General features: G+C 43.9%; 1 protein-coding gene across 1 annotated transcript in view; it reads right to left on the bottom strand.

The window, feature by feature from the left end:
• Positions 1-14,432, bottom strand: part of LOC127770760 (uncharacterized) — a 37,730-nt gene that overhangs the window by 1,308 nt on the left and 21,990 nt on the right. The window contains exon 2 of the mRNA XM_052296566.1: positions 8-719. Coding sequence (XP_052152526.1) covers positions 8-719 — 712 coding nt within the window. The remainder of the gene's footprint in view (positions 1-7; positions 720-14,432) is intronic.

The raw sequence follows: 14,432 nt of genomic DNA, 5'->3' as shown, positions 1-14,432 counted from the left end.
TGCTCACCTGCATTTTCTTTGTATATTTTCTGCAAGTCCAGAGGCGGGGGACAGAGCAACAGCGGCGGCGGCGGCAAGCGGGGGACAGAGCGGCGGCGGCGGCGGCGGTGGCGGGTCACGCGGAGGCGGCGGCAGCGGGGGATGAGGGTGACGTGGACAACGCCGGCATAGGTGGATGCAACGGAGGAGGCGGCGGCGAGGAGGTGAGCGCAGCGGCGAAGGAGGCGAGCGCGGCCTCGCAGGGCGGGCGGGGGAGGACGGCGCGCGGGGGCGGTTGGTGGGCGGCGGTGCGAGACGAGGAGGCCGATGATGCGGTCGAGCTCGTCGGTGGCCGTGGTGACGACGCTGTTCCCCTCCACTCCGCCCCCCCCCCCCCCTCTCTCTCTCTGCCCTGAGCTCACCGGTGGCCATGCGGACGACGCCGTTCCCCTCCACTCCGCCCTCTCTCTCTCTGCCCTGAGCTCGCCGGTGCCGCATCCATCTGCTTCCACCTCCGCGTCCGCTGCTGCTGCGTCGCCACCCCCGCCGACCTGCACGAGGGGGCTGGGAGGCCCGCGAGCTCGCGCCGCCCCGGGAGCCGCCGTCGCCGGCGCACCATCCTTCGGCCGCCCTTGCGCCGCCCAGGGAGACAGTGACTCTGTGAGAGATAGAGGGAGTGAAGAGAGAGAGAGAGGGGAAGAGGGGAAGAGGTGAAGGGGAGGTGTGACATGTGGGTCCCACTATTCTTTTAAAAAAATTGCTGACTGGATTGCCACGTGTACGCCACGTAGAATAAAATCGCTCTGAATTGGGTCGAGGGGGTTAATTCGGACGACCACAATAGTTAAGGAGAGCAATTCGTACTATTCCCTTTAAAATGGAACAGATGGAGTAGTATATATCGCTTTCTAAAGTTTTAATATTTTTAATAGACCCATTGGTCCTTGCAGTCGAGAGTGCTAGTGTTCCGAATGCCTCCGGTTTCTAACGAGAAGTTACATGGCAACTTTTAGAAGTTCTCAATGCAGATACAACAGTTCATTACGTTGCGAGGGAGCTCTCTGTTTCACGTACCTGCAGAAAATACGTTCTCTGTGTTAGAAAACCTATGGGCTTGCGCCCATGAAGGTCCAGCCCATATATATTAATTGGGTCCACACTGAAACCTTACATATATAAAGGAAGGCTATATAAGAAGGAGAGGGGTGCTAATATTGTACCCTTTTGGTTGAGAAGAAGAGAATGAATGAGAAAGAGAGTCCTACCCTATATCCTGTGTCTCTATTCTTGTAGACATTACAAGATCTTTTGGATCGCTTCGTGTAGCAGGAGGGTTTCATCACGACGTTCTACCGGAGACCGAGGAAAAAGAAGGGTAAGAACTCGCACATCCATTTTGCATCTCGCCGATCCAATCACGAAAATGGATTCCTCTGTTCGTTCTTGATCCGTTTTTCCGGCAAACACCACCACGGCAGACTTGAAGTCGCCGGCAATAAGCCGATTGGGGTATGACGTGCTATGTGGTCGATCCGGAATCACCACCATCGTCCTTCAGCCGGATCTCGAACCAAGGCCTCACGCACGACTTGCACGTCGGCGATGGCCGCACCACCGTGCGCCATGGCATCACCACTCCGGCAAGAGTGAGAAAGGAAAAGAGGAAATCGAGAAAACAAGAAAATGAAAGCAGTAGAGGCAGTGCAGGCCGCCGTCATCACGCATATGCTCGGCCGCCGCACCGGCGCTGAGGCTACCGCACTCGCGCCGAGCAGCCACTCCGCCGCCGCCCGACCTCGCCGCCACACGGCCACGCCGACTCCGTCCGGCTGCATCCCGCCGCACCGATCGCGTCCTGCCGATGCAAGGCAGCGCTCCGCCGCCGTACGGCCAAGCTCCACGACGCCGCACGGTCGCCCCGCCGTCCACGAGAGAAAAGCAAAAGAAAAGAAAAAAAAGGGGGAGCAGACGAAAGGACTGCCGTCCGCACCTCACCGGCCTCCGCAGGGCCGCCTCGCTGCCCGTGCGCCGGCCTCAGCGCCGTGTCAAGCCGAGCCGCCCGGACGCCGCTTGGCCACATCCCGCGCCGAGCCGCCATGGACGCCGCTCGGCCACATCCCGCCAGGAGCGACCCCAGCCGCCGCTTCGCCGCATCTCGTGCCCACCCGGCCGCCGGCGTCGCCGCCACCCCGCACCTGACCGAGCGCCGCCGCCGCACGGCTGGTCCCCGCCGTCACCGCGCCAGCGAAAGGCCGCCGCTGGCCGCGCCCGGGCCGCCGCGCGCCACCGCCGGACGCGCTCTGCACGGCGCCGCCCGCACGGCCGCTGCTACCGCGACCTCGCCGCCTCGCGCCGCTGCTGGACGCGCCCTGCACGGCGCCCCCCGCAGGGCCGCTACCGCCGCGTCACCGCCAAGCAGCGCCGCCACGGCCCCGCATGGCCTCGCCGCCCCGCCACCGCAGCCCGGCGGCCGCACCACCCAAGCCGGCCGCCACGCCGCTGCCGCCCTACCGCAGCCCGGCCGCGGCGCCGCCCAGACCGGCCGCCGCCACACTGCCGCTCGCGCCGCCTGCGCCACCCTGCCGCACGCCGCCGTGGCAGCTGCGCCGCTGGCCGCTGTGCGCCGGCGCCGCCCGGCCGCCGCGCCTCCCGCACAAGGCAACTGCGAAATTAAAGGAAGAAGAAAGGAAAGGGGAAGAGAAAAGGGAAAGAAAAAAAAAGGAAAAGAAAAAGAAAAGGAAAGATTCCCCTGTGATTTTTATTTTTGGAAATTAAGCGCATGTTCCTCTGCATTGGAAACTTTGCGTTCTAAACCCTAAGCTTTCCAGAAAGCACACAAATAATCCTCTACATTTGGGATATTTGTTTGAATGGCATTCGGAATTTGCAAATATCACCAAAATCATATTCTCGCATAAAAGCGTCACACGACATTGAATTTCGACCCCGACTTTGCATTTCAGGTACCTTTATTGCTGATGTTTATGATTATGAAACTTAATTATCGCATTTACGATTATTGATTATTTGTGATGCTTTTATTACTTTTAATTAATATTGTTGCGATAAAATGTATAGAATTGCATAATATATATTGGAATTATTTGCGGGAATTGTGCGTACCATTATATTGCAACACTTGTGCATTTTACCTGCATTTAATTTGCACATATTTTTGAATATCCGAAGATGACTAGCATCGTGAACTAGAAGTTCGCCGGATCTCTGACATATGCACTCAATTTCGAAATTATAATGGACCTTGCAGCTCCATGACATCATTAAAACCTAGCGCTTTATTCACTGATTCGACGGGATTGATCAAGCACTTCAATCTCTCGTCGGTGCCTCCAAGCTACTCTAAGGAATGAGTATTCTAGATGGATAAGTGCGTTGGTGGTCTTTTGACTGCACGGAAGAAGCAGCTTAGAAGATTATGGTGCAAACCCTATCTCTCGTAGAGTAAGTACTATGAGCAAGAATGGGTATTTTTCGACTATGATTCACTGAGCAAATGACCCAAAGAATACAGTAATCCGGTGCACCGAATTTGCACAGAATACTGTGAAACTCTTGATGTTCTACCCGAACGCGACGAAGGTCGCACGCAAGCATCACTGGTGCACGTACAAGAAGTATGCCTAACTAGTTGATAATAGAATTGCGTGTCATTCGGGATAGTATTAATTAGAAGAACATTGTCTTCCCAAACCACCTAGCACAGTTGATAATAAATTCAACACGAGCAGCTAGCTCGGTGCACTTACCTCAATGAGAAAAAGGACAAGGGGGAGTAGAACATATATCAAGGTGAACAATCTATGAACATGGAAAGAAAAGGACAATCCTAATAGCACACTCATGATGATTTGAGGGGGAGAGCTCCTAGCCTATTTTCATGACTATGGACATAGAATCTCCTATGCTAGACAGGATCAGCCCTGAAATGTATGACAGAATGCCATAGCTGTTGAGCAAGAAGCTCGCTATGAAGTTAATTGAATCCAATGTAACGGAATACTTCGTTGAATCAATATACTTCGTCATCAATTGTTGCAATTTTTTGAATAGAGCATTGCATCGAAGAAATGGTTCTTGCCCAAGTAGAGCACACATTTTCCCTGCAATAGAGAATTATTTCTAGTATAAAATATCATATTTAAGACATTTACTATTTTGTTCCTCCTTTCTAGCACATAGTTATAATGCTTTAATTTTGTGTAGCGTCCAAACAGAAAAGAAAAAAATGAATTGTGGTCCGCATAACCACAAATAACACTTTAAGAGAAAGAGGTATTTCTAGACCCATAGAACTGGAAATATTATAACCGTTGCCAGTAGCAACAACTGAATTTGACGGCCTAGAAAGTGCCACGGTCATATTATCTATGGAACAAATTATGCACTTCATAGAAGCATCCATTGTCCGTCAACCCCGTTAAACTCTCTAAAAGTGTGATAATTCGGGCTACACCTTTTAGTAACGGATTTTCAGCCATTTTGGTCTTAGAATTATAAGAATAAATATTACAACTCGTATGATCATAGCATATATATGCATAATTTTCCTAAATCATGAAGATTTGTGTGCCAGTATGCACCGACAGGAGATTAATGCATAAACCGCATATAGTTCTAGCATCCCTGAAATGGATTGCGAAGAATATATGTGGCTCCCATTTGGTACTGAATGGATATATGCGCTTCCGAAGCAGCAAACATTTAGTGTCTCATAGACATCGTGTCTTTGCCAAGACTATTCCAGCAAGATCACGTGAACCCCAATAGAACTCACTAAATCATCTTTAGAAGTCCGCGAGAACAATGCTAGCATTGCATTTGATGATTGGTGAACTGGTAGCACGAAGTACCAAATATCCGCATAATCGGACTAACTATAAGCTATGAATTGCAATATTTGCTATATCATTGTTGTAATACCCGCAGTAGAAAAGGACATGTAGTCCTGAAAGCAGCGGACTCTGAAAGCAAATTCAGACCATCGGCATGAACATCCATCCTGCAACTAGTGTTGTTGCTTCTGTTTGGTTTATGTGCATATTCCACTATCATAATGCGTTGCAATAGGCTCTCTCCGAAAGTCGGAAACCTTTTACGGAGATAGTTATGAAGCCTAAATTCATTGACAAATAAGAATTATTTCCAGTCATTTAGGGGGAGAGAATGAACCCCTAGATAGGAAATGTCAGGAAATATGATAGTCTGGGACTAACGCATGTTACACCGCACTAGTGAATGCAGTTTGCATAAAGAATTAAAACTGCCAAAACCACTTTGTAAATACTTTAGTGATTTCGAAGAGTCTGACTAAGTTGCATGAATGAAATGCACCAGAGGAGGGTGATACCGAAGAAAGTAAAGGTACCCCTCATCTTGTCTATAGAGGCCTCGAACAAAAAGAATTGGACAAGAAACTTTGGATCCTCACACCCCTAAAGTAACTGGAGACGTCTGGTGAAAACAGGGCAAGAGGGACTATCATACTCAAAGTCACGAAAGGTACCCCACCGAATAGAAGGGGAGCCAGTTGAGATCTGGCAAACAGTGTGGAACCTTAGAATAGGCGTACCGCACCTTCCCATCAAGGAAGAAAATCAGCTGTTGGAGTGCACACTAACGCTGGTACATGCCCACATTAAGAAGTATTAAGCAAGAAGAAGAAGAAGAAGAAGCATATGAAAAATGCATCTCCTCGTATATCCATGGATACTCGCATAGAGTCTCATGCAACCAATAGAAGTTAGCAATGAGATCGATTATGGGCAATGTCTCCTTTAGACAACAAAACTCAATGGCAGTTAACCAGGAGTTGAATAAATGAACTAGAAGTTGAAAAGAAGAACTCAACCTGAATATTGACAAGCATTGAAGATAGAATCAATGAATGCATTTCAGGAGTTTGGATCGGACACTTGCATAATAGTACATGAAGAAGTACTAGGTCCTGAACCAACATAAAAGAATAGAATAAACCAGAAAAGAATTGAAGAAAACAAACTTGTTCGTTTTGAATTTGAGTTTGATTTGAAATATTTGGCCAAATCCAAATCATGCTGACGCTTGCAGCTAAAGGCATGCGATAGATGGAAGTCCAGTACATCAATCCAACTGCATTTAGAAATGTTCATGGTGCATGGCTTTGGAATAGACAATTATCGTCAAAATGGGACGGAATTCCTAAACACGAGTGTCATAGCAGCACATGAATACTGGGCTAATTGAATTAAACTGAACTAAACATCATTGAACTATTCAGAGCCTCGGCATGGCTTTGAGAGATGGTTACCCGCGACAGCAATCGCGATTTGAAAACTATCTTAACACCCACCATTTATGAAATTAAAGTAGCATATGTCACACATATGAGTTATGTGAGAAGCAAACTCACTAAGCATATGGACCCCCAAGTTCTTCTATGTACATGAATTGCATAGAAGCAACAAACTAAGTCATGTGGAAGTCTTGCAGATTCATCCACTAAGAAATTATTTACATCTTCCCTTGAATAGGTGTGCCCGAGAAATCGGAATAATGAAACTTAGAGAAATGCAAAATTCAGGGGGAGAATTTCGCTAACTCATTTCAGAATCTGGAAATAAAAAATCAAGTACCCAAAATCAATCTAGAAAGATTGAAAGAAGGATTGGGTGAATTGTACTCTTTTTCCCTTGGATAAGTTTTCCCAGCAGTTTCTTATCAAGGTTTTTAACGAGGCAATTCATGCAACATTGTAAGCGTATGCTATGTACTCTTTCCCAAATTTTTCCCACTGAGTTTTTGTGGAGTTTTGACGAGGCATAGGCATCACGCGGTGAGTGCCCAAGGGGGAGTGTTAGGAAACCTATGGGCTTGGGCCCATGAAGGCCCAGCCCATATACACTAATTGGGCCCACACCGAAACCTTCCATATATGGAGGAAGGCTATATAAGGAGGAAAGGGGTGCTCATATTGTACACTTGTGGTTGAGAAGAAGAGAGAATGAATGAGAAAGAGAGTCCTACCCCTATATCCTTTGTCTCTATTCTTGTACATATTACGGGACCCTCTTGAACTACTTCGTGTAGCTGGAGGGTTGCGTAATACTCTGTACATTTTGCCATAATGTCCGTGATCGCCCTTCATATGGCTTGTCAAAATTTACATCTCTAATCAATACAATCACGCAACAACTATTTTTGACAGTTGGATCATGGTAAGTTTGCATGGACAAATAAACCTCAGTTAAAATATAATAAAAACATCATTACCAAATTAGTACTCATTTCGTCCCTAAATGTATGAGATCCTGTCGATCAAAATTCATCCTAACAAATAAGGGGTTCTCAAGGGGGAATATAAAGTGAAAACCCATGAAAACCGGATGTAGAAGTTTTCTAAATCATAAATATTATTACAGAAAAAATATTATGAAAATATGAACTACATTCTCACTAAATCTCAAGTTCATACACTACTGGAGAAACCAACTTTGTTGGGTCGACCAAAATCCACAATAGTCCCGGTTGCTCAAAAAACCGACACTAAAAACAGATTACTTTTTGATCTTTAGGAGTAAAGATCATTATTAGTCCCGGTTTAATAAATGGCAACCGGTGTCAGACCCCTATACTATCTTTAATCCCGGTTGGTAACAACAACCGGGACTAAAGATATATTTTTAGTCCCGGTTGTTTATACAAACCGGGACCAAAGTTTTAAAAAAATGGCTGTTCCTCGGCAACCGTGCGTCTCGAGACTTTTCCCTAAGCGAGCGGCCTTATCCTCTTCCTCAACCCCGAGCGAGCACTTTGCTGCGGGATATATGTTAGATAATGGAGAAAAGATAAAATAATTTTAGATTGAAATATTATAAAAATACTTTTCCCCAAGCATGTGTATGTTTAGTTTCTGGATTGTTCATTTCAACAACCATCCTCTATACAATTGGACTCGCAAATACTGGACAAACATGACAGTATGATATGAAACAGCTTCTCTATCTAATCCTGTTCCGTTTTGCTTCTCTGGTTTTCTTTTTTCCTCTGGAAATGGACTTGGATCGATTTGCTTGTCGATGGCATCGTACCAGCGATTAATTGTTGCTAGATTAACTTGCTTGAGCTGAGTAGAATTTTCACATAAAACATGACATATCGACAATGTGCCCAGAACTGAGGGAGGACAAAGTGGCTGGTCAGATACTGCTTGCTCTCCACCTGAAGGAAATTGCTCTACTTCTCTCGGACGTACGCCTGAAAACGTGTATGCCTTCCCATCTCTCCATAGCCTTCGGTCGTCAAACACACGCTGCAGTGAGTGACCTCCCGATGCTTCTCAAGCCCACATAATTTTGTTTCAAACAACAAATTAAATTGAGAATTTTTTTTAATGAGAAACACAGTAGTTTGTAACCTCTCGATGTACATGTCCAGCTCTTTCAATATCCGTGTAGATGATTGTTCTGAGGTAGCCCCCTCATCGTCATAGTGGTCGCTTGCGTTTATATACGGCTTGGCAAGGTTGTTTATTACTCCCTCGATCGGTTTGATATTAATTACAAGTGCTCTGATTTTTTCATAGACAAACTTCTTTTAAGTTTGTACAAAGAAAAACTTTAGCAACATCAAGAGAATCTAATTAGTTTCATGAAAACTAACATTTAATATATTTTCATAATATGTATGTTTGTATAAAAATATTGTTATATTTTTTATAAACTTGGTCAAACATAAAAAAAATGTTGACTAAGGCCTTGTTTAGTTCCCAAAAAATTTTGCCAAAAAACTAATTGCGTAGTTTGCATGGAAATTGCGAGACGAATCATTTGAGCCTAATTAGTCCATGATTTGCCATAAGTACTACAGTAACCCACATGAGCTAACGACGGATTAATTAGGCTTAATAAATTAGTATCTTGGTTTCTAGGCGAGTTATGATTAGGTTTTTCATTTGTGTCCGAAAACCCCTTTGGACATCCAGTCAAACGTCCGATGTGACACCCAAAAATTTGAAATGGAATTATAATATGAAATGGAGGATTACAACCTGGGAAAAAGCTACCACTGCTGACTCAGGTTCATACCAAACATATACCTCTTCAGAGAATAAATACCCGCAATATTTTTCATTCTATGTAATGGAAGAGCAAAAATAAGATATCCTTCATCGAAAAAAACAAGCTGCACTAGTAATTCTGGAAATAAAAAAGTATCATCGATGTTATGTGGCCAGGCCAGTTTCAAAACTCTAGTGGATCTGCACACCCAGGCCATATATATGCTTTAGTGCATCTTCATGTTAAAAGAATAATACGAACGCCTTTGTGTAGTGAAACTGGAAAGTAAGACAACTATCAGTGTCAAATTATATTTTTATTACGAATTTCTTCTCTGAAGAATTTGCTTATTTTTCTCAATTCCAAGTTTTAGATTTGATTTTAGGTATGAAGGGATGACTTTGTTTCGAAAGTTCAAATAGCTTTTAAATTCCACACCTTCAAGGAAGCCATGGAGAAGCTTGGCCTTGCAAGCTAGCTTCGGCAGATCGATGAAGCAGGGATATGCTCAAACTTCTGATATTGCTTCTTGTGAAAATTATACTCTACAGACGACAACACACATTTTCCAATGTGCGTGATTATACCACGCAGTTAGAAAAACTCCCGATGCCTCCCATGTTTACCAATAGACATACTATAAACTACCAGAAATGCATGCAGACTGGTTGTGACTTGCGATTACTCATGCTAACTTGTTAATTGGCAGTAGGACTACGGGCTTGTACATACCAGTTGATACCCCGCACTTTGCAGCAGGTGAATGCATGTTATATATTATATAAATGATAGATGTATGTAAATAATGTGAAAATGACATGAAAATGGTGATTTAACATTGTTTACATGTTAAGTTCTAAAAATACAACAAAATTATAAATGATGTGTCATATTTACATGAGATCTAAAATACTCCAGATAATAATTGCTAAAGAGTGATTATGTGATACACTTACATGTTAAGATTTAAGAATTTATGGATATCAACTATATAGAAAGTATAGATATACGTTAGGTTCTACGTCTTGAAGTCTTGGGCAACCACCACTCTGGCTGCTTCATGAGTATAGTCTTGTACTCTTGGTAGCAACCAGCCAAACAACTTATAGTATATTTGTACTATATGTACCACTGGTGGAGAAATCTTCTTTAGTCCTGGTTCGTAACCCCCAAACCGGGACTACCAATCTGGGATTAAAGATGAAATAACCGGGACTAAAGATCGAGCTACCCATTTTTTTTTATTTGCACGGTCTTGTTGCTGCATGGTTTATATATATATATATACATATATATATATATATATATATATAATAGGGAAAATTGGAACCATGCCATTATAATTTTGCAAAATTTGAGATATGCTATCCTGACCCACATGTCATTGACTCATGTGGGTCCTACATGTCATTGAGATACCGATGGCATATCTTAAACTTTACAAAATTATAATGGCATGGTTCCAATTTACCCTATATAATATGCGTATATATGTTTCAATACATATATATGCAATATATATATATATATATATTAAAGCACTTAACATTTTATGTGCATATATATATATATGACCAAAATATATATTTACACTAAAGTAAATGCGTACATATATAAAAATAGACATGTATTAATTACAATTCATTATGTCCTAGCTAGCTACGACTTCGACGTAGTAGTATTTCCGTCTAACGACTTATGAGTTGTATTTCCGTCGTAGTAGAATTCACCCTCGGGATGAAGGACTTGTTCGTTGATGAATCCCATGAGTTGTTCTTGAACCGCCGCGATAAATTCCTTGTGTGTGAGGTTATCCCTCATGCGAATAACCTATGAATGTACGAAATTAATTAGTAAACAACAAATCGATACGTACGCAATAAAATTTTGAATTTATTTGTACGTACATGGAGCTCTCTTGTGGTGTAGATTTGGGTTGTAAGGCAGTGGCAATACTCGCATATGTAGTAGCCGCACAAGTTAGTTCCCTGGTCTTGCTTTGCACACTATATATACATGAAAAACGGTGAGAGATTTAAGTAATGTACACTTATATTTGAACTAGAGATTCAATATAAATGTAGAGCATGTACTCACAGGAAATTTGAACCTCCGCCTAAGTTTTTCTTTCCAATTGCCACGGACCAAATGACGGAACCGATACCAAGCTCTACATGGAGTTTAAAGCTTGATTCGTAGTAGCAATTAATAGCAAAATTCGTAATAACATTGGAACTTATGACATTACCTGTCTATAAGTTCAAAAATCTGGTCAAAAGTAGACTCTTTTTTATCCATTGAGTCATAGACATGGACTATGCAGGCCTCCAAGTCGAAGAGTAAAAGGACCCAGTGGAATTTGCAATGTGCGTTGGATGCATGACATATGAAACACTTAGCATGTATGTACGGAAATGAAATTTGTTAGGAAGACAATAAAAACTAACTCTATGTTGTACGGCAATAGTATGAACATCTTGTAATGCTGCTCCTTCAGGAGATGGACGAGATTGTCCTCTGTGGCTTGCGGATACTTGTCGATCATTTCGACGTTTACTTTCCGAGGGTCGATGAATCCAGTATCGAAAACCCCCCGCCGTCGGGCCCTTTGAATCTCCATTCTACAACGATAAAAGGAATTATTATATATGGTGTACTTATATACAAGGACCTAATTAATTAAAGGAAACATAATAAGAAATCTAACTGAACAATACTTACAAAATCCAACAACTTAGAAGAGAGACGTCGAGGGCGTCCTGCTGGTATAGTTCGTAGATACCCTTGAAATTGATCCAGAGAATATCTTCTCCTTGCAAGAAGTCCATGCGCCTCATCCTCGCGCCGATCATCTCTCTACCGGTGGCGCTCTTTTCCATGTACAGTTGATGGAATTTGTACATCTGTGTCGGTAGGGACTGCAGCTGCTCAAGCTTGACAAGTGGTTTACTGAGTTCGTACTGGTATTTCATTTCCGCCTTTGGGATTGGTGCGCCTCGTAGCAATTGAGCCCTAGTTAGCCCGGTGTCTGAAATAAATTCTTTTATTCCAATTTCTTCCTCGGTCACCAACGGCTCGACCTCCTTGTTTGGTTGTTCTCCAAGCTGAGGGACTGGTTTGGACTTTCCATAATATGCTTTCTTAAGTGTTCGCTCATAGTCCGTTAGCTTTATGGCCTCCTCGACATACTCCTGAAGAACTTCTTGGCATTCGGGTCTATAGGAATCTTCTTTTCTGGACTCCGAGGCTTCAATTGCCTCTTCACTTCTGCTGCCATGTAAGCGTCAAGCTCCTCTTGTGTGCAATCGTACAGTGGCTCCTTGTTCTCGGCGGCGTCAACTTTTGCCTTCTTCGTTGCCCTTGTGCGGGCAGGCGGTGGAGCTTGGTGAGTTCTTGACTTGGAAAGTGCCGGAGGACATGGTGCAGGAGCCTGAGGAGGAGTCGGTGCAGGAGCCTGAGGAGGAGATGGTGGAGCAGGAGGAGATGGTGCACGAGACGCCGCTTGTCGCCCAGGGAGGATGATGTACCGCTTGCGCCATAGTATAATGGCGTGGCTTGTGCCTCGTAGTTGCGTCTCACCGTCCCCTCCAGGGTAGTCCAACTCGAGGTCCTCATACGCGGCTTCCACCAGCTCAACTTCGACCCTCGAGTATCCTGCTAGAATCGGCCTGCAGTGGTAAGTCCCTGAAGGGTCCGTTGGGATGGCCATTCCTGACGCCACCTTCACGTGATGCGAGGTTATCTATTAGTAACCAATCTAAGCAGCAACTTGCGGAATGTACAAGTCAAAAATCATAAAACTACGAGCATATCTTGATTGATAAGTTCTTGAAGGGAATATGCAGCTCACATGGTGTCCGCTGCGTGATCTCATCAACGTGGCAGGTGGTTTCGTCCTGAGTTTGCATGGCGTCCATGCTCTGTGATCCTATCTGCCCTGTTGAGGCGCAGCTGCTATGATTGCCTGATGGGCTGACCATTGCAGGAGGAATGTACGGTTGGAGATCCTGGGACCGATGTGCAGCCATGCGTTCATCCACCTTCCTTGCAACCTCCTCTTGCATGCTGAGCTCGTACCTCGATACCCTGTACTCAAGATCTGCAATCTTTGCCTCGGTATCTCTCTTGCTCCTCATCCGACTCCTGTACGTGTGAATGTCCTCCTTGAATCCAATCTTCTAAGGAACCACGTCATTCCCTCGTGTTTGTCCTGGATGCTCGGCAGTCTGTAGGGCGAGTGACAGCTCGTCCTTCTCTCTGTCGGGTCGGAACGTGCCCTGAGAAGAGGCTTCCACTGCGTCCATTAGTCGACTGGCAGCCTCGCGTATTTGATCGCTGAAGACCAGGGAGCCATCAACTGAGTTAAGCGTTCCACCGTGAGCATAGTACTAGAACTTCGACTGACAGCATCTCTTTCTCCGAATCTGGGACAAAGCTGTCATGATCTCCGCGTGCCCTTGTTCTGCGCCAGTACACCGTACTAATAGGCACGTTATCCCTCACAACCCACCCGCTATGTCGTACGTAATTCTTGCTACTTCTGCAGGGGCACTAGGTCGGCCGTCTTCGTCCACTTCAGTTATGATGTGCCGACCCTCTATCTTCTTCGCGGCGCCTCGTTGTCCGCGTGCCCTCTTCTGTCCAGCGGAGTGTTGACTTCCACTAGCCTCCTCCTCCTCGTTCCCCTCCTCGTTCCCCTCCGCATCCCTCTCTACATTCCCCTCCTCGTTCAAGTACTGGTTTGGATCCTCGTTCCCCTCTTCTTTATTCCAGTACTGGCTGCTTCCCTCTGCGATTGTATCGTATAGTATCTGTTCGTCATCGCGATCAGCCATCTGTTTATACAAGAAATATTTGCTAAGTCTATAGATCATATTTGCTAAGTGTAATATTCATATGTTAATACTCTAATAATCTTATATTAGAACTCAAATAATCATATATGCTAAGTGTAATTAAGTTTCTTATTTTAAAACTCTAATAATATTAAATGCTAAGTCCAATAATCATAAATGCTAAGTCTAATAATCACATATGCTAAGTCTAATAATCTTATATTAAAACTCTAATAATCTTGTATTAAAACTGTAATAATCATATATGCTAAGTCTAACACTCACATATGCTAAGTCTAATAAACTAATAATCTTATATTAAAACTCTAATAATCATAAATGCTAAGTCTAACACTCACATATGCTAAGTCTAATTATCTAATAATCTTGTATTAAAACTCTAATAATCATAAATGCTAAGTCTAACACTCACATATGCTAAGTCTAATAATCTAATAATCTTATATTAAAAATCTAATAATTTTATATTAAAACTCTAACAATCATATATGCTAAGTCTAAGTGTCATATATTAGAACTCTAGATAATCATATATGCTAAG

Source organism: Oryza glaberrima, chromosome 4 (genome assembly GCF_000147395.1).
Source record: "Oryza glaberrima chromosome 4, OglaRS2, whole genome shotgun sequence".
In the NCBI taxonomy this organism is placed as follows: domain Eukaryota; kingdom Viridiplantae; phylum Streptophyta; class Magnoliopsida; order Poales; family Poaceae; genus Oryza; species Oryza glaberrima.
Note: the sequence above shows the minus strand (reverse complement) of the source record. Positions and strands in the feature narration are given on the sequence as shown.